The sequence below is a fragment of the Carcharodon carcharias genome, chromosome 22 (genome assembly GCF_017639515.1).
Source record: "Carcharodon carcharias isolate sCarCar2 chromosome 22, sCarCar2.pri, whole genome shotgun sequence".
Lineage (NCBI taxonomy): Eukaryota > Metazoa > Chordata > Chondrichthyes > Lamniformes > Lamnidae > Carcharodon > Carcharodon carcharias.
The window spans coordinates 55,582,348-55,601,230 of NC_054488.1; the positions used below are offsets into that span (position 1 = coordinate 55,582,348).

Here is an 18,883-nt window from a genome sequence, read left to right on the forward strand (position 1 = left end):
TTGGGCTACTGTTCAAAAAAACAGCCTGAGAAAGTTGAAAGCATTTCAAATGCAAATCACCTCCAGATCCCCCTCAAAGTCACACACCTTCCCTGACCTGAGTATGCATCCAATGGAATCTCCTGGAACTCCCTTCTTAACCACACCATCATCTCACACAGACTGCAGCAGTTTAAGAAGGTGGCTCACCACCACCTGCTCAGGGTAACTGAGAGCGGGCAATTAAATAAATAAATGGCACCCGCATCCAACAACAGCTTGCATTTGTATTGCAGCTCCTGGGTCACAAAGCATCCCAAAGGCACCTCACAGGATAAAAGCAAAATACTGCGGATGCTGGAAATCTGAAACAAAAATTGCTGGAAAAACTCAGCAGGTCTGACAGCATCTGCGGAGAGGAGCACAGTTAACGTTTCGAGTCCGTATGACTCTTCATCAGAACTAAAGAGAAGCAGAAATGTGGTGAAATATAAGCTGTTTAATGGGGGGGGGGGCAGGGTTGGACAGGTGAAACTGGATAGAGAGCACGTCACAGGAGCTTGGGGTCCAAGAGGGGGGATTTTAAGCGGCGATGTGGAGGACCAGAGAGATTTAAGGAGGGAATTCTTGAGCCTGGGACCTTGGAAGGCAAGTTAAGGCAAGGCCTGTCAGGAATGCTCAGGAGGCCAGAATTGGGTGAGTGCAGAGGTCCAGAGGGTTGTGGGGCTGGAGGAGGTGACAGAGACAGGGATTTGAAAACAAGGAGGAGAATGTCTGAATGCAGGGCCGGGCACACAATCCTCCTCCTGCCCGGCTACAGCCCAAGAACATTGACCAGGCTCTTCCTCCTCTTAAGCCAAGTCACCAACCCACACACAAAAAAAATACAATGGGCTGTCAATCAAAGGCTCCGCGCAAGCCTATTGGCGTGGTGGGCCGGGCGGCTTCGCGGTGATAGGAGGAGGCTGTTGCCGGTCATCATAACTCCGCCCCGCGCCGCCCCCCCGCGCGCCGTCCGGGCGACGTTCCATTTGCTTGTATCAGTTTTTGGCTAAAAAAAAAGTCGCCCCATTTTCAGCTGATCGAGCGGCTTTGGGTCCGTCCCGGAGGGCGGGGAGGGGGAAGGGGGGGAGGCTGAGCTTCAGGAAGTCAGATTGGCTGCGTTGCAAACTCGCCCCCTTTTTCCCCACCCACCTTTTTGATGCATCAGCTCCGCGGGACCGCGGTAAAACATCATTAAATAGCCAGCGACCGAAACTGCAACTGCAGCCTCCCGGAGGCTACTTGCCCTGGCAGAATCCGGCGGACAGGACACAAGCAACCCCCACCAGCCCCCCCACCCTCCACTTCTCCTCTCACCACCCCCCCCCCCCCCCACCCCAGGAAGGCCCACGGACCAAGAAGGAGGGGGTGAGGGAAGGAAAACTTTTTTTTAAAAAAAGCAAGAGAGAAATAGAGCGAGAGAGAGGGTAGCAGGTGATCATGGCTGAGAAGCGAATATCTCGGTGGTATTTTGGAGGTCTGGCATCCTGCGGGGCGGCGTGTTTCACTCACCCGCTGGACCTGCTCAAGGTGAGTTGTCCCAGGTGAGATCCCCTTTCTCAGCAGCTGTTAAAGAGCCAGATGTGTGTGTGTGTATATATATATATATATATATGTATGTATATATGTGTGTGTGTGTGGGGTGGAGAGACTCGGTGCATTGCACCATCTCCCTGCTGATCTCTGTATGGAAAGGAATTTAATTCTTGTCTTTTAAAAAAAAAAATCGTTCACTTTATTGGGGAAATTGCAGTGGTCATTTCACGAAACAACCTGAAACTTCCTCCCCCTCCCCGGTCTGGAAGAAGCGCATTGCACGCATTCCTGTGCAGTTACCAGGGAGGGCATACAGGCCCCTGTCACAAGGCTTTGGAAATTGAATTATCGCGTTTTTTTGGCTCAAAGAGTGCAGTCTGCTCCAATGTTTGAAAAAAAAGCAGTTTCCTATATTTCTGACTGGTCTCACGTGGCCTGGTAAAGGTCTGGCAGCTTCTGTGGAGGGAGAAACAGAGTTAACGTTTCGAGTCTGTGAAGGGTCTTCTGGTTGATTTAATACTGGAGGATGCTTTCTGTGTACACATCTCAGCACCAACTAGCGCTGCTTATGCACTGGTACAGAGTTCCTCTGGCTGATTTCCTGTCAGTGACTCTGCCCTCTGTTGTCCTGACACAGGGACATACACTTTTTTTAGCCTGGTTGTAATTTACCACCATCCCCCTGCCCCCAACCCTTCAGAGGACATGAGTTGAAGGTAATTGAAAAAGAGCCAGAGGTGTCATGCATTGCCTTCAGGGGAGTTGAAAGCAGATTCAATAGTAACATTCAAAAGAGAATTGGATAAATAGTCTTGTTTTTAGCAGGCAATGGGGAAAGAGCAGGGCAGTGGGAATAACTAGATGGCTCTTTCAGCAGCTGGCATGAAGCTGTAAAGGTCTGAATGGCCTCTTTGTGTGCTGTAAGACCCTTTGATCCTAACTATGTGTCCTTAAGTCCTCTGACAGGTGGACAGATTAACTCTTATTGAGGAATGTTTGAAAGTGTAACCGTGATAATGAAGGCACCACAGGCTCCTTAGTTATGAGCGAAATGAACACTTTGACCAAGGATTTCTCTGAACCCGATTGGGCTGTGTCTTAGATGCCTTAGTCCCACCTTTCATTCCTGTGAGTTGTTCTGGAATATTCCCAAACCTGAATGTCTCCTGGCTCAGCCAGTCCTCGGCCTCTGACTTTCTCCCTGTTGTATAATTTGGGAGTACAGCTGCTATTTAAACTGCCTAGCCCCCTCCTTCCGAGCTAGATCCCCTGCAGATGATTCCCCAAATGAAGGGAGCATGTCGTCTTTTGTAGGGCCTGTAAGAAAGAAGCTACATGAGCAGGATTGCCCCGATGCCTGTAGTGAGCGTTGATGGACTGTTGCCTTTTCCAAATTTGTCTTGTTCTCTTCAGCAAAGAGATTTCGCACACAGCAGTAGAAGTGCAGGATCATACTCGGAGTTGATGTACGAGTGCTGACATACAGTGGTTCATTCACACTTGTTACCACCTTTTTACTTCTGATAACTACAAGCATCTCCCCAATAAACTGTCAGGAAGCAAAGTTCCATAAAAGTGACAATGGAAAATGAATGTGGCTGCAGCAAAAATTCACTTCGCTCTTTTGATCCCTTCCAGTCGGTTTATCGTCATAATTATATTGCCCTCGTAAACTCTGATCATTTCGTTATCAGAGTTTCAATGCCCTTTATCTGTGAAGGTGCCCAGGTACAATACTTGGTTTACCATCTCGTGCTCGGCACTAAACTTTCCGCTCATCATTGCCAGTCCTGCAGAAAACCCAGAACGTTCCGGAAGTGTGGACTTTGGTTTCTGCAACTCCCCCCTTTCCCCCCCCCCCCCACCAACCCTGATTCTTGCCCCTCTCTTTTCTGCCAGCAGTTACCTGGGTGACATTTGGTGCAGTCATTTTAACCCGTTCAGCAACATTTCTCCAGTTGCTGACCTGGTTTTTGAAAACACGTCTTCCGCTGTAAGTCAAAATGACCAGCTTGTTATGTGAAACAGCACCGGTATAAAATCTGGGTGTATCCTCGTGTTTGTCACACCCGTAACCGTTGGGACCTGTGTGAACATAATAATACAAACATACGAATTAGGAGCAGGAGTAGACCCCTCGAGCCTGCTCCACCACTCAATAAGGTCATGGCTGATCTGACTAATCTTAACTACACATTCTGCCCACCCCCCATAACCTTTGACTCCCTTGTTAGCCAAGAACCTATCTACCTCTGCTTTAAAAACATCCAGTGACCCTGCCTTCACTGCTCTTTGACAAAGAGTTCCACAAACTCACGGCTCTCTGAGGGAAAATATTTCTCCTTGTCTCCGACATAAATGGAAGACCCCTTATTTTTAAACTGTGTCCCCTAGTTCTAGTCTCTCGCTCCAGGGGAAACATCCTTTCAACATCCGCTCTGTCAAATCCCCTCAGGATCTTGTACGTTTCAGTAAGGTTGTACGAACATATGAAATAGGAGTAGATGTAGGCCCCGTCTCATTCTTGTAAACTCCAATGGATACAGGTCCAGCCAGTTCAACCTTCCCTCACAAGATTAAGCACTGCCCCCATCCCCATTCCAGGTATCGGTCAAGTGAACCTTCTCTGAACTCCTAACGCTGTCATGTCACTTCCTAAATAAGAAGACCGAAACTGCATCATTGTCCAATCGGAAACAACCCTATTGAGTCCCCTCAGGATCTTATGTTTCAATACAATCACCTCTCATTCTTCTAAACTCCAATGGATACAGGACCAGCCTGTTCCTCCCCCTCCTCATCCCAGGAATACATCGAGTGAATCTTCTCTGAACTGCTTCTAATGCAGTTGTCTCTTTTTCATACAAGGAGAGAAAAATTGTACACAGTACTCCAGATGTGGTCTCACCAAGGCCCTGTACAGCTGCAGTAAAACTTCCTTACTTTTATATTCTATTCCCCTTACACTAACTGGGCAACATTCCATTTGCCAAACTTTTGGCCCAATCACTTGACCTGTCTATATTCCTTTGCAGGCTCCTTAAGTCCTTTTCACAGCTTAGTTTTCTACCTATCTTTGTGTTATCAGTTTAGCAATGTGTATATGTATATGTGTATAAATAATATTATATATCTATAATATAATATAAATATATCACCCATACCAACCCCTATGGATCCTAAGATAAGTGTTGAACAATCTTCCTAGACATCAGCAAAATTTTAGTGTTTGGAAGAGCAACTAATTGATTTATCTTCTGAATTCCAATTTTGGAAGTCAATTTTCTGTGTGAGGTGAATTGATTCAAGCCAGTTGTCAGCAGAATGGTCTAACTCCTTTGGAGGAGGGCAGATTAGAGCTGCCGCTATGAATTTTAAACATTCTGTGAAACAGTTGTCTAAAATGCCTATAGGTGCTCATCACTCTCCTTGACAGCAGCAGCACTCCCCCACTGGTTCCTCATTACACCTACCAGAACCGCTAAAATCATTAAACAGTCAGAATTAGCCATGGAACTCACATGTCTTTGTTTCACCTCCTCCTCCAATGCCAGGAATTCTCAAAACCACTAAAGGTGGTGTTGCCTTTGGGACCTCCATGGAGGTCAGTCTGTCTGTCAGAATATGCTCCTCATTCTGCAGCACCAGAAGGCTGGGTGAATTTTTTTTCCCCTTAATATTTTCATGGGATGTGGGCATTGCTGGTGAGGCCAACATTTGTTCCCCTTCTCTAATTGCCCTTGAACTGAGTGGTTTCCTAGACCACATCAGCCGGCAGTTAAGAATCACATTATATTACATGTAGACCAGACCAGGTAAGGGTGGCAGATTTCCTTCTTTAAAGGAACCAGTGAACCAGATGGGTTTTTACAACAATCAATGATAGTTGCCATGGTCACCATCACTGAGGCTAGCTTTCAATTCCAGATTTATTAATTGAATTGAAATTCCACCAGCTGCTATAGTGGGATTTGAACCTGTGTCCAGAGCATTAGCCCGGGCCTCTGGATTACTAGTCCACCAGGCCACCATTTCCTTCATGCTTCAGGCTGACAACTATCTCAGGGATCGAAGAGGCATTTAACATGCTCTTCCTCTGTAGCAGGCATCATTGCTTGTGCCAGGATGGGTTAGGGGCTCTGAAGTTGGAGAAGGTGGAGAATGTGCCCTGCCCATTCCCTTTACAGGACAAGGGGTTGCATGGACCTCTCTCACTGCCAGCTTAGACATCCCTTTCCCTGGGTCGCATCACCTGCTTTGTTCATTTGCAAGATGATGATCCAGGGTTGGAACATTCCTGGTTGCTCCAAGTACCTGAGTTGCCCAGGCTGCCTTTCACCACTCTGTGAGCATGAAAATATCTTTATCGCTGGCCTTGCCTCTTTAGATCCTAAATTCCCAGCATTAGACACTGTTACCACTAATGCTTTCCTCTGACACTTGGGATTGCCCTGTGTCTCTCTCCATCTTCCTGGCCCTGCCTATCCTGTAAGACCTGGCTTCACACTCAACCAGACTTCTCCAGAATATTCTCTAATCCTCCCGCTGTTAACTCCAGATCTCTCTAAGTGAAAACCCGTGAGAGAATACTCGCACCTTGATCTGAGCTGCAGGAAACACTTCCTCAAACCAATTACAACTTAATAAAATTCAAAAGTATCATCTTAGGGTCACCATTGCTTTCTCATCTGAACTTGTGTCGTTATCCTGAACACCAAATTGCACACGTACACGCATGTACACACGCATGCACATTCACACATACATGTGCACACGCATATGTAAATGCACATGTATGCGCGCACACACACACACACACACACACAGTTGTAACAAAGTAGAATCTGGTGCTTATTGAGACACAGTGCTTGTGATTTATGTATGAGTGCAGTTGTACTCACTGCCACTTGTTATATCTGTCTCTCTTTGATAATTACATTCCATTCAGATCCACAAATAAAACCTCGTGTGGTAAAAATTTATAAAGGTGACAATGGAACAAGAATTCACTCGCCCTTCTGATCTCTTTCAGTCATTTTTTAAAATCATATTTATATTGCCCTTGTAAACCCTTCGATCATTTTATTACCCTGGTTATAAAGTGCTCTCTTTATCGGTTGAGGTTCTCTCCAGTATGACACTTAATTTGTAATCTCATTCTCATCAGCAAACTGGTTCAATTCATTAAACGCTGACCCCATACAGTATCCTGAGCACTGGGGAAATGTGGACCCTCATTCTGAGGGGCAGCCTTGTTGTTTCTGAGTCCGAAGGTTCTAGGTTCAAGTCCCAACTGAGTGACTCCACACCTCCTAGGCACCTCTTTATAAACCTCCTGTGGCGCTGAGGGAGTGCTGCACTGTTGGAGCTGCTGTCTTTCAGATGAGCCATTAAACCAAGGCACTGTCTGCCACCTTAGGTGAATGTAAAAGATCCCGTTCCATCATTCTTCCCACAATCCTATTTAACCCTTGACCAACATCATTAAAGCAGATTTTATTTGGTCATTATCATTTTGCTATTTATTAGAGCTTGCTGTGCGCAAATTGGCTGCTGCGTTTCCTATGTTTGCAACAATGTTGTAAATTTCTGCTTTCAATGGCTGCTAATTTTCACAATTTCTCTCCAATTTTTAAATCTGATTTAAATTGTTCACCTGACTGTTCACATATTGGACACTTCAAACAAGCGAATACTTCATTGGCTGCAAAGTGCTTCAGGAAGGATCCTGAGGCTGTGAAAGGTCGTCTCGAATTCTAAGTCCCTTTTCCTTTCTGTGTAACTCGGTGCCTGTGTGTGTGTGCGCTCTCTGCAGAGCTTGGGCCAAATTCCCAGTTTCTAACAACCGGCACAAAAGGATGTCCGTTGGGAAAACCATTGAAAGAACAGGAGCAAACCAGAGAGAGAGAGAGAGAGAGAGAGCTCTGCCTCAGTCCTGAACTCAATCTGGACCACAGCCTTTCAGAACAGTCGAGCAATTTGCAGAAAGCGAGTCGCTCTTGGAAGTGGGAGGATCTCTGAATTGTTGTACTTTGAACTGAACATTCAGGTGCTTTCAAAGCCCTGTTTTCCATAATGTTCTCTCTCTCTCTCTCTCTCCTCTCTCTTCTCTGTCACACTCACTCCCTTATGGTGCAGTCTGCTTATCAGACAGTCGAGTTAGACTACTTGTGTGAGTGAGTGTTGCCAAACTGCAAATATTTAATGGTTCAGTCAAGGCTGTCCTTACTAATTATAACCCCACAAAGCTTCCTCAGTTCTATTGCTGTCTCTGTGTATCTCTAATTAGAAAGATAGAATCCTTCTCTGTAGGAGGATGTGTGGTTTAGTTTTGCCTCCACAGAATGGTAATGTTAGTTCATTCCGGTAAATCTGAATGTGAAGTTTCTTGTTAAATCTGCATCTCCTGCAGCACTTTAAATCCTCATGATTTATTTAAACATGACCCTGCTTATTAAATCAGTTGTGGGTGAGTAGGGGGTGCAGCGAGTGGGCAGCAGCAGGAAGTGCAGTGTTTTTGTGTGTGTGAGGGTGGGAGAGCGGGTGGCGGGGTGTGTATGTGTGAGGGACGGAGTGCGGGGAGGGTGTGTGTGTGTGCGAGGGAGGGAGTGCGGGGAGGGTGTATGTGTGTGTGTGTGTGTGTGAGGGAGGGAGTGCGGGGGGTGTGTGTGAGGGAGGGAGTGCAGGGGGTGTGTGTGTGAGGGAGGGAGTGCGGTGGGTGTGTGTGTGTGTGTGAGGGAGGGAGTGCGGGGGGGGTGTGTGTGTGTGAGGGAGGGAGTGCGGGGTGTGTGTGTGTGTGCGGGAGGGAGTGCGGGGTGTGTGTGTGTGTGCGGGAGGGAGTGCGGGGTGTGTGTGTGTGTGAGGGAGGGAGTGCGGGGTGTGTGTGTGTGCGGGAGGGAGTGCGGGGTGTGCGTGTGTGTGAGGGAGGGAGTGCGGCGGGTGCGTGTGTGTGAGGGAGGGAGTGCGGGGGGTGTGTGTGTGTGGAGGGAGGGAGTGCGGGGGGTGTGTGTGTGTGAGGGAGGGAGTCGGGGGTGTGTGTGTGGTGAGGGAGGGAGTGCGGGGGTGTGTGTGTGTGTGAGGGAGGAGTGCGGGGGGTGTGTGTGTGTGTGAGGGAGGGAGTGCGGGGGGTGTGTGTGTGTGTGAGGGAGGGAGTGCGGGGGGTGTGTGTGTGTGTGAGGGAGGGAGTGCGGGGGGTGTGTGTGTGTGTGAGGGAGGGAGTGCGGGCGTTGTGTGTGTGTGTGAGGGAGAGAGTGAGGGGGGGTGTGTGTGTGAGGGAGGGAGTGCGGCGGGGGTGTGTGTGAGGGAGGGAGTGCGGCGGGGGTGTGTGTGAGGGAGGGGAGTGCGGGGGGTGTGTGTGTGAGGGAGGGAGTGCGGGGGGGTGTGTGTGTGAGGGAGGGAGTGCGGGGGGTGTGTGTGTGAGGGAGAGAGTGCGGGGGGGGTTGTGTGTGTGAGGGAGGGAGGGAGTGCGGGGGGGGGTGTGTGTGTGAGGGAGGGAGTGCGGGGGGGTGTTGTGTGTGAGGGGAGGGAGTGCGGGGGGTGTGTGTGTGTGAGGGAGGGAGTGCGGGGGGTGTGTGTGTGAGGGAGGGAGTGCGGGGTGGGTGTGTGTGAGGGAGGGAGTGCGGGGGTGTGTGTGTGAGGGAGGGAGTGCGGGGGGGGTGTGTGTGAGGGAGGGAGTGCGGGGGGGGTGTGTGTGAGGGAGGGAGTGCGGGGGGTGTGTGTGTGAGGGAGGGGAGTGCGGGGGGTGTGTGTGTGAGGGAGGGAGTGCGGGGGGGTGTGTGTGTGAGGGAGGGAGTGCGGGGGGTGTGTGTGTGAGGGAGGGAGTGCGGGGGGTGTGTGTGTGAGGGAGGGAGTGCGGGGGGTGTGTGTGTGAGGGAGGGAGTGCGGGGGGTGTGTGTGTGAGGGAGGGAGTGCGGGGGGTGTGTGTGTGAGGGAGGGAGTGCGGGGGGTGTGTGTGTGAGGGAGGGAGTGCGGGGGGTGTGTGTGTGAGGGAGGGAGTGCGGGGGGTGTGTGTGTGAGGGAGGGAGTGCGGGGGGTGTGTGTGTGAGGGAGGGAGTGCGGGGGGTGTGTGTGTGAGGGAGGGAGTGCGGGGGGGTGTGTGTGTGAGGGAGGGAGTGCGGGGGGTGTGTGTGTGAGGGAGGGAGTGCGGGGGGGTGTGTGTGTGAGGGAGGGAGTGCGGGGGGTGTGTGTGTGAGGGAGGGAGTGCGGGGGGTGTGTGTGTGAGGGAGGGAGTGCGGGGGGTGTGTGTGTGAGGGAGGGAGTGCGGGGGGGTGTGTGTGTGAGGGAGGGAGTGCGGGGGGTGTGTGTGTGAGGGAGGGAGTGCGGGGGGTGTGTGTGTGAGGGAGGGAGTGCGGGGGGTGTGTGTGTGAGGGAGGGAGTGCGGGGGGTGTGTGTGTGAGGGAGGGAGTGCGGGGGGTGTGTGTGTGAGGGAGGGAGTGCGGGGGGTGTGTGTGTGAGGGAGGGAGTGCGGCGGGGGTGTGTGTGAGGGAGGGAGTGCGGGGGTGTGTGTGTGAGGGAGGGCGTGCGGCGGGGGTGTGTGTGTGAGGGAGGGAGTGCGGGGGGTGTGTGTGTGAGGGAGGGAGTGCGGGGGGTGTGTGTGTGTGAGGGAGGGAGTGCGGGGGGTGTCTGTGAGGGAGGCAGTGCGGGGGGTGTGTGTGTGAGGGAGGGAGTGCGGGGGGTGTGTGTGTGAGGGAGGGAGTGCGGGGGGTGTGTGTGTGAGGGAGGGAGTGCGGGGGGTGTGTGTGTGAGGGAGGGAGTGCGGGGGGTGTGTGTGTGAGGGAGGGAGTGCGGGGGGTGTGTGTGTGAGGGAGGGAGTGCGGGGGGTGTGTGTGTGAGGGAGGGAGTGCGGGGGGTGTGTGTGTGAGGGAGGGAGTGCGGGGGGTGTGTGTGTGAGGGAGGGAGTGCGGGGGGTGTGTGTGTGAGGGAGGGAGTGCGGGGGGTGTGTGTGTGAGGGAGGGAGTGCGGGGGGTGTGTGTGTGAGGGAGGGAGTGCGGGGGGTGTGTGTGTGAGGGAGGGAGTGCGGGGGGTGTGTGTGTGAGGGAGGGAGTGCGGGGGGTGTGTGTGTGAGGGAGGGAGTGCGGGGGGTGTGTGTGTGAGGGAGGGAGTGCGGGGGGTGTGTGTGTGAGGGAGGGAGTGCGGGGGGTGTGTGTGTGAGGGAGGGAGTGCGGGGGGTGTGTGTGTGAGGGAGGGAGTGCGGGGGGTGTGTGTGTGAGGGAGGGAGTGCGGGGGGTGTGTGTGTGAGGGAGGGAGTGCGGGGGGTGTGTGTGTGAGGGAGGGAGTGCGGGGGGTGTGTGTGTGAGGGAGGGAGTGCGGGGGGTGTGTGTGTGAGGGAGGGAGTGCGGGGGGTGTGTGTGTGAGGGAGGGAGTGCGGGGGGTGTGTGTGTGAGGGAGGGAGTGCGGGGGGTGTGTGTGTGAGGGAGGGAGTGCGGGGGGTGTGTGTGTGAGGGAGGGAGTGCGGGGGGTGTGTGTGTGAGGGAGGGAGTGCGGGGGGTGTGTGTGTGAGGGAGGGAGTGCGGGGGGTGTGTGTGTGAGGGAGGGAGTGCGGGGGGTGTGTGTGTGAGGGAGGGAGTGCGGGGGGTGTGTGTGTGAGGGAGGGAGTGCGGGGGGTGTGTGTGTGAGGGAGGGAGTGCGGGGGGTGCGTGTGTGTGAGGGAGGGAGTGCGGGGGGTGCGTGTGTGTGAGGGAGGGAGTGCGGGGGGTGTGTGTGTGAGGGAGGGAGTTCTGGGGGTGTGTGTGTGTGAAGGAGGGAGTGTGGGGGTTGTGAGTGTGTGAGGGAGGGAGTGCGCGGGGTGTGTGTGTGAGGGAGAGAGTGCGGGGGGTGTGTGTGTGAGGGAGGGAGGGAGTGCGGGGGGTGTGTGTGTGAGGGAGGGAGTGCGGGGGGTGTGTGTGTGAGGGAGGGAGTGCGGGGGGTGTGTGTGTGAGGGAGGGAGTGCGGGGGGTGTGTGTGTGAGGGAGGGAGTGCGGGGGGTGTGTGTGTGTGAGGGAGGGAGTGCGGGGTGTGTGTGTGTGTGAGGGAGGGAGTGCGGGGATGTGTGTGTGTGTGAGGGAGGGAGTGCGGGGTGGTGTGTGTGTGTGAGGGAGGGAGTGCGGGGGGTGTGTGTGTGAGGGAGGGAGTGCGGGGGGTGTGTGTGTGAGGGAGGGAGTGCGGGGGGTGTGTGTGTGTGTGAGGGAGGGAGTGCGGGGGGTGTGTGTGTGTGTGAGGGAGGGAGTGGGGGGGTGTGTGTGTGTGAGGGAGGGAGTGCGGGGGGGGTTGTGTGTGTGAGGGAGGGAGGGAGTGCGGGGGTGGTGTGTGTGTGTGGGAGGGAGGGAGTGCGGGGAGGAGTGTGTGTGTGTGTGACGGAGGGAGTGCGGAGGGTGTGTGTGTGTGTGAGGGAGGGAGTGCGGGGGTGTGTGTGTGTGTGAGGGAGGGAGTGCGGGGGGTGTGTGTGTGTGTGAGGGAGGGAGTGCGGGGGGTGTGTGTGTGTGTGAGGGAGGGAGTGCGGGGGGTGTGTGTGTGTGAGGGAGGGAGTGCGGGGGGTGTGTGTGTGTGAGGAGGGAGTGCGGGGGTGTGTGTGTGTGTGAGGGAGGGAGTGCGGGGGGTGTGTGTGTGTGTGAGGGAGGGAGTGCGGGGGGTGTGTGTGTGTGTGAGGGAGGGAGTGCGGGGGGTGTGTGTGTGTGTGAGGGAGGGAGTGCGGGGGTGTGTGTGTGTGTGAGGGAGGGAGTGCGGGGGGTGTGTGTGTGTGTGAGGGAGGGAGTGCGGGGGGTGTGTGTGTGTGAGGGAGGGAGTGCGGGGGGTGTGTGTGTGTGAGGGAGGGAGTGCGGGGGGTGTGTGTGTGTGTTAGGGAGGGAGTGCGGGGGGTGTGTGTGTGTGTGAGGGAGGGAGTGCGGGGGGTGTGTGTGTGTGTGAGGGAGGGAGTGCGGGGGGTGTGTGTGTGTGTGAGGGAGGGAGTGCGGTGGGTGTGTGTGTGTGTGTGAGGGAGGGAGTGCGGGGGGGTGTGTGTGTGTGTGAGGGAGGGAGTGCGGGGGGGGTGTGTGTGTGTGAGGGAGGGAGTGCGGGGGGTGTGTGTGTGTGAGGGAGGGAGTGCGGGGGGTGTGTGTGTGTGTGAGGGAGGGAGTGCGGGGGGTGTGTGTGTGTGTGAGGGAGGGAGTGCGGGGGGTGTGTGTGTGTGAGGGAGGGAGTGCGGGGGGTGTGTGTGTGTGTGAGGGAGGGAGTGCGGGGGGTGTGTGTGTGTGTGAGGGAGGGAGTGCGGGGGGTGTGTGTGTGTGAGGGAGGGAGTGCGGGGGGTGTGTGTGTGTGTGAGGGAGGGAGTGCGGGGGGTGTGTGTGTGTGTGAGGGAGGGAGTGCGGGGGGTGTGTGTGTGTGTGAGGGAGGGAGTGCGGGGGGTGTGTGTGTGTGAGGGAGGGAGTGCGCGGGGTGTGTGTGTGTGAGGGAGGGAGTGCGGGGGGTGTGTGTGTGTGAGGGAGGGAGTGCGGGGGGTGTGTGTGTGTGAGGGAGGGAGTGCGGGGGGTGTGTGTGTGTGAGGGAGGGAGTGCGGGGGTTGTGTGTGAGGGAGGGAGTGCTGGGGTTTTGTGTGAGGGAGGGAGGGAGTGCGGGGGGTGTGTGTGTGTGAGGGAGGGAGTGCGGGGGGGTGTGTGTGTGTGAGGGAGGGAGTGCGGGGGGTGTGTGTGTGTGAGGGAGGGAGTGCGGGGGGTGTGTGTGTGTGTGAGGGAGGGAGTGCGGGGGTGTGTGTGTGTGTGAGGGAGGGAGTGCGGGGGGTGTGTGTGTGTGAGGGAGTGAGTGCGGGGGGGTGTGTGTGTGTGAGGGAGGGAGTGTGGCGGGGGTGTGTGTGTGAGGGAGGGAGTGCGGGGGGTGTGTGTGTGGAGGAGGAGTGCGGGGGTGTGTGTGTGTGTGAGGGAGGGATGTGCGGGGGGGTGTGTGTGTGTGTGAGGGAGGGAGTGCGGGGGGTTTGTGTGTGAGGGAGGGAGTGCGGGGGGTGTGTGTGTGTGTGAGGGAGGGGGTGCGGGGGGTGTGTTGGTGGGTGTGAGGGAGGAGTGCGGGGGGTGTGTGTGTTGTGTGAGGGAGGGAGTGCGGGGGGTGTGTGTGTGTGTGAGGGAGGGAGTGCGGGGGGGTGTGTGTGTGTGTGAGGGGGGGAGGTGCGGCGGGTGTGTGTGTGTGTGTGGGGAGGAGTGCGGGGGGTGTGTGTGTGTGTGAGGGAGGGAGTGCCGGGGGGGTGTGTGTGTGTGTGGTGGGAGGGAGTGCGGGGGGGGGGTGTGTGTGTGTTGAGGGAGGGAGTGCGGGGGGTGTGTGTGTGTGTGAGGGAGGGAGTGCGGGGGGTGTGTGTAGTGTGGAGGGAGGGAGTGCGGGGGGTGTGTGTTTGTGTGTGAGGGAGGGAGTGCGGGGGGTGTGTGTGTGTGTGAGGGAGGGAGTGCGGGGGGTGTGTGTGTGTGTGAGGGAGGGAGTGCGGGGGGTGTGTGTGTGTGAGGGAGGGAGTGCGGGGGGTGTGTGTGTGTGTGAGGGAGGGAGTGCGGGGGGTGTGTGTGTGTGTGAGGGAGGGAGTGCGGGGGGTGTGTGTGTGTGTGAGGGAGGGAGTGCGGGGGGTGTGTGTGTGTGTGAGGGAGGGAGTGCGGGGGGTGTGTGTGTGTGTGAGGGAGGGAGTGCGGGGGGTGTGTGTGTGTGTGAGGGAGGGAGTGCGGGGGGTGTGTGTGTGTGTGAGGGAGGGAGTGCGGGGGGTGTGTGTGTGTGTGAGGGAGGGAGTGCGGGGGGTGTGTGTGTGTGTGAGGGAGGGAGTGCGGGGGGTGTGTGTGTGTGTGAGGGAGGGAGTGCGGGGGGTGTGTGTGTGTGTGAGGGAGGGAGTGCGGGGGGTGTGTGTGTGTGTGAGGGAGGGAGTGCGGGGGGTGTGTGTGTGTGGGAGGGAGGGAGTGCGGGGGTGTGTGTGTGTGGGAGGGAGGGAGTGCGGGGGGTGTGTGTGTGTGAGGGAGGGAGTGCGGGGTGTGTGTGTGTGTGTGAGGGAGGGAGTGCGGTGTGTGTGTGTGTGAGGGAGGGAGTGCGGGGGGTGTGTGTGTGTGTGAGGGAGGGAGTGCGGGGGGGTGTGTGTGTGTGAGGGAGGGAGTGCGGGGGGTGTGTGTGTGTGTGAGGGAGGGAGTGCGGGGGGTGTGTGTGTGTGTGAGGGAGTGCGGGGTGTGTGTGTGTGTGTGAGGGAGGGAGTGCGGGGGGTGTGTGTGTGTGTGAGGGAGGGAGTGCGGGGGGTGTGTGTGTGTGAGGGAGGGAGTGCGGGGGGTGTGTGTGTGTGAGGGAGGGAGTGCTGGGGTTGTGTGTGAGGGAGGGAGTGCGGGGGGTGTGTGTGTGAGGGAGGGAGTGCGGGGGGGTGTGTGTGTGTGAGGGAGGGAGTGCGGGGGGTGTGTGTGTGTGTGAGGAGGGAGTGCGGGGGGTGTGTGTGTGTGTGAGGGAGGGAGTGCGGGGGGTGTGTGTGTGTGTGAGGGAGGGAGTGCGGGGGGTGTGTGTGTGTGTGAGGGAGGGAGTGCGGGGGGTGTGTGTGTGTGTGAGGGAGGGAGTGCGGGGGTGTGTGTGTGTGTGAGGGAGGGAGTGCGGGGGGTGTGTGTGTGTGTGAGGGAGGGAGTGCGGGGGGTGTGTGTGTTGTGTGAGGGAGGGAGTGCGGGGGGTGTGTGTGTGTGTGAGGGAGGGAGTGCGGGGGGTGTGTGTGTGTGTGAGGGAGGGAGTGCGGGGGGTGTGTGTGTGTGTGAGGGAGGGAGTGCGGGGGGTGTGTGTGTGTGTGAGGGAGGGAGTGCGGGGGGTGTGTGTGTGTGTGAGGGAGGGAGTGCGGGGGGTGTGTGTGTGTGTGAGGAGGGAGTGCGGGGGGTGTGTGTGTGTGTGAGGGAGGGAGTGCGGGGGGTGTGTGTGTGTGTGAGGGAGGGAGTGCGGGGGGTGTGTGTGTGTGTGAGGGAGGGAGTGCGGGGGGTGTGTGTGTGTGTGAGGGAGGGAGTGCGGGGGGTGTGTGTGTGTGTGAGGGAGGGAGTGCGGGGGGTGTGTGTGTGTGTGAGGGAGGGAGTGCGGGGGGTGTGTGTGTGTGTGAGGGAGGGAGTGCGGGGGGTGTGTGTGTGTGTGAGGGAGGGAGTGCGGGGGGTGTGTGTGTGTGTGAGGGAGGGAGTGCGGGGGTGTGTGTGTGTGTGAGGGAGGGAGTGCGGGGGGTGTGTGTGTGTGAGGGAGGGAGTGCGGGGGGTGTGTGTGTGTGTGAGGGAGGGAGTGCGGGGGGTGTGTGTGTGTGTGAGGGAGGGAGTGCGGGGGGTGTGTGTGTGTGAGGGAGGGAGTGCGGGGGGTGTGTGTGTGTGTGAGGGAGGGAGTGCGGGGGGTGTGTGTGTGTGTGAGGGAGGGAGTGCGGGGGGTGTGTGTGTGTGTGAGGGAGGGAGTGCGGGGGTGTGTGTGAGGGAGGGAGGGAGTGCGGGGGGTGTGTGTGTGTGAGGGAGAGAGTGCGGGGGGTGTGTGTGTGTGTGAGGGAGGGAGTGCGGGGGGTGTGTGTGTGTGAGGGAGGGAGTGCGGGCTGTGTGTGTGTGTGAGGGAGGGAGTGCGGGGGGTGTGTGTGTGTGTGAGGGAGGGAGTGCGGGGGGTGTGTGTGTGTGTGAGGGATGGTGTGCGGGGGGTGTGTGTGTGTGTGAGGGAGGGAGTGCGGGGGGTGTGTGTGTGTGTGAGGGAGGGTGTGCGGGGGGTGTGTGTGTGTGTGAGGGAGGGAGTGCGGTGTGTGTGTGTGTGAGGGAGGGAGTGCGGGGTGTGTGTGTGTGTGTGAGGGATGGTGTGCGGAGGGTGTGTGTGTGTGTGAGGGAGGGAGTGCGGGGGGTGTGTGTGTGTGAGGGAGGGAGTGCGGGGGGTGTGTGTGTGTGAGGGAGGGAGTGCGGGGGGTGTGTGTGTGTGAGGGAGGGAGTGCGGGGGGTGTGTGTGTGTGAGGGAGGGAGTGCGGGGGGTGTGTGTGTGTGAGGGAGGGAGTGCGGGGGGTGTGTGTGTGAGGGAGGGAGTGCGGGGGGTGTGTGTGTGAGGGAGGGAGTGCGGGGGGTGTGTGTGTGAGGGAGGGAGTGCGGGGGGTGTGTGTGTGTGAGGGAGGGAGTGCGGGGGGTGTGTGTGTGCGAGGGAGGGAGTGCGGGGGGTGTGTGTGTGCGAGGAGGGAGTGCGGGGGGTGTGTGTGTGCGAGGGAGGGAGTGCGGGGGGTGTGTGTGTGCGAGGGAGGGAGTGCGGGGGGTGTGTGTGTGCGAGGGAGGGAGTGCGGGGGGTGTGTGTGTGTGAGGGAGGGAGTGCGGGCGGTGTGTGTGCGAGGGAGGGAGTGCGGGGGGTGTGTGTGTGCGAGGGAGGGAGTGCGGGGGGTGTGTGTGTGCGAGGGAGGAGTGCGGGGGGTGTGTGTGAGGGAGGGAGGGAGTGCGGGGGGGTGTGTGTGAGGGAGGGAGGGAGTGCGGGGGGGTGTGTGTGAGGGAGGGAGGGAGTGCGGGGGGGTGTGTGTGCGAGGGAGGGAGTGCGGGGGGGGGCGTGTGGTGCGAGGGAGGGGAGTGCGGGGGTGCGTGTGTGCGAGGGAGGGAGTGCGGGGGGGCGTGTGTGCGAGGGAGGGAGTGCGGGGGGGCGTTGTGTGCGAGGGAGGGAGTGCGGGGGGGGCGTGTGTGCGAGGGAGGGAGTGCGGGGGGCGTGTGTGCGAGGGAGGGAGTGCGGGGGGCGTGTGTGCGAGGGAGGGAGTGCGGGGGGCGTGTGTGCGAGGGAGGGAGTGCGGGGGGGCGTGTGTGTGTGTGAGGGAGGGAGTGCGGGGGGGGGCGTGTGTGTGTGTGTGGGAGGGAGTGCGGGGGGCGTGTGTGTGTGTGAGGGAGGGAGTGCGGGGGGCGTGTGTGTGTGTGAGGGAGGGAGTGCGGGGGGCGTGTGTGTGTGTGAGGGAGGGAGTGCGGGGGGCGTGTGTGTGTGTGAGGGAGGGAGTGCGGGGGGCGTGTGTGTGTGTGAGGGAGGGAGTGCGGGGGGCGTGTGTGTGTGTGAGGGAGGGAGTGCGGGGGGCGTGTGTGTGTGTGAGGGAGGGAGTGCGGGGGGGCGTGTGTGTGTGTGAGGGAGGGAGTGCGGGGGCGTGTGTGTGTGTGAGGGAGGGAGTGCGGGGGGCGTGTGTGTGTGTGAGGGAGGGAGTGCGGGGGGCGTGTGTGTGTGTGAGGGAGGGAGTGCGGGGGGCGTGTGTGTGTGTGAGGGAGGGAGTGCGGGGGGCGTGTGTGTGTGTGAGGGAGGGAGTGCGGGGGGCGTGTGTGTGTGTGAGGGAGGGAGTGCGGGGGGCGTGTGTGTGTGTGAGGGAGGGAGTGCGGGGGGCGTGTGTGTGTGTGAGGGAGGGAGTGCGGGGGGCGTGTGTGTGTGTGAGGGAGGGAGTGCGGGGGAATGTGTGTGTGTGAGGGAGGGAGTGCGGGGAATGAGTGTGTGAGAGGGAGGGAGTGCGGGGGGCGGTGTTGTGTGTGAGGGAGGGAGTGCGGGGGGCGTGTGTGTGTGTGAGGGAGGGAGTGCGGGGGGCGTGTGTGTGTGTGAGGGAGGGAGTGCGGGGGGCGTGTGTGTGTGAGGGAGGGGAGTGCGGGGGGCGTGTGTGTGTGTGAGGGAGGGAGTGCGGGGGGGCGTGTGTGTGTGTGAGGGAGGGAGTGCGGGGGCGTGTGTGGTGTGAGGAGGGAGGGAGTGCTGGGGGGCGTGGTGTGTGTGAGGGAGGGAGTTCGGGGGTGTGGTGTGTGTGTGAGGGAGGGAGTTGGGGGGGGTGTGGTGTGTGTGTGAGTGAGGGTGTGCGGGGGGTGTGTGTGTGTGTGTGAGTGAGGGTGTGCGGGGTGTGTGTGTGTGTGAGGGAGGGAGGGATCGCGGGGTGTGTGTGTGTGTGTGAGGGAGGGAGGGATCGCGGGGTGTGTGTGTGTGTGTGTGTGAGGGAGGGAGGGAGTGCTGGGGGTGTGTGTGTGTGAGGGAGGGAGTTCGCGGGGGGTGTGTGTGTGCGGGAGGGAGTGCGGGGGGGTGTGTGTGTGTGAGGAGGGAGTGCGGGGGGTGTGTGTGTGCGAGGGAGGGAGTGCGGGGGGTGTGTGTGGTCGAGGGAGGGAGTGCGGGGGGTGTGTGTGTGAGGGAGGGAGTGCGGGGGGTGGTGTGTGCGGAGGGAGGGAGTGCGGGGGGTGTGTGTGGTGTGAGGGAGGGAGTGCGGGGGGTGCTGTGTTGTGAGGGAGGAGTGCGGGGGGGGGGTGTGTGTGTGCGAGGGAGGGAGTGCGGGGGGTGTGTGTGTGCGAGGGAGGGAGTGCGGGGGGGTGTGTGTGTGCGAGGAGGGGAGTGCGGGGGGTGTGTGTGTGCGCGGGAGGGAGTGCGGGGGGTGTGTGTGTGCGAGGGAGGGAGTGCGGGGGGTGTGGTGTGTGTGAGG

The 18,883-nt window shown here is 58.6% G+C and overlaps 1 protein-coding gene across 1 annotated transcript in view; it reads left to right on the forward strand.

Annotated features, from left to right (window-relative positions):
• Positions 1-1,408: 1,408 nt before the first annotated feature.
• The window catches only part of slc25a10a (solute carrier family 25 member 10a), a 52,992-nt gene continuing 35,517 nt past the window's right edge, over positions 1,409-18,883 (forward strand). Inside the window, exons 1-3 of the mRNA XM_041216847.1 lie at positions 1,409-1,551; positions 2,971-3,023; positions 3,460-3,550. Coding sequence (XP_041072781.1) covers positions 1,462-1,551; positions 2,971-3,023; positions 3,460-3,550 — 234 coding nt within the window. The 5' untranslated portion in view covers positions 1,409-1,461. The remainder of the gene's footprint in view (positions 1,552-2,970; positions 3,024-3,459; positions 3,551-18,883) is intronic.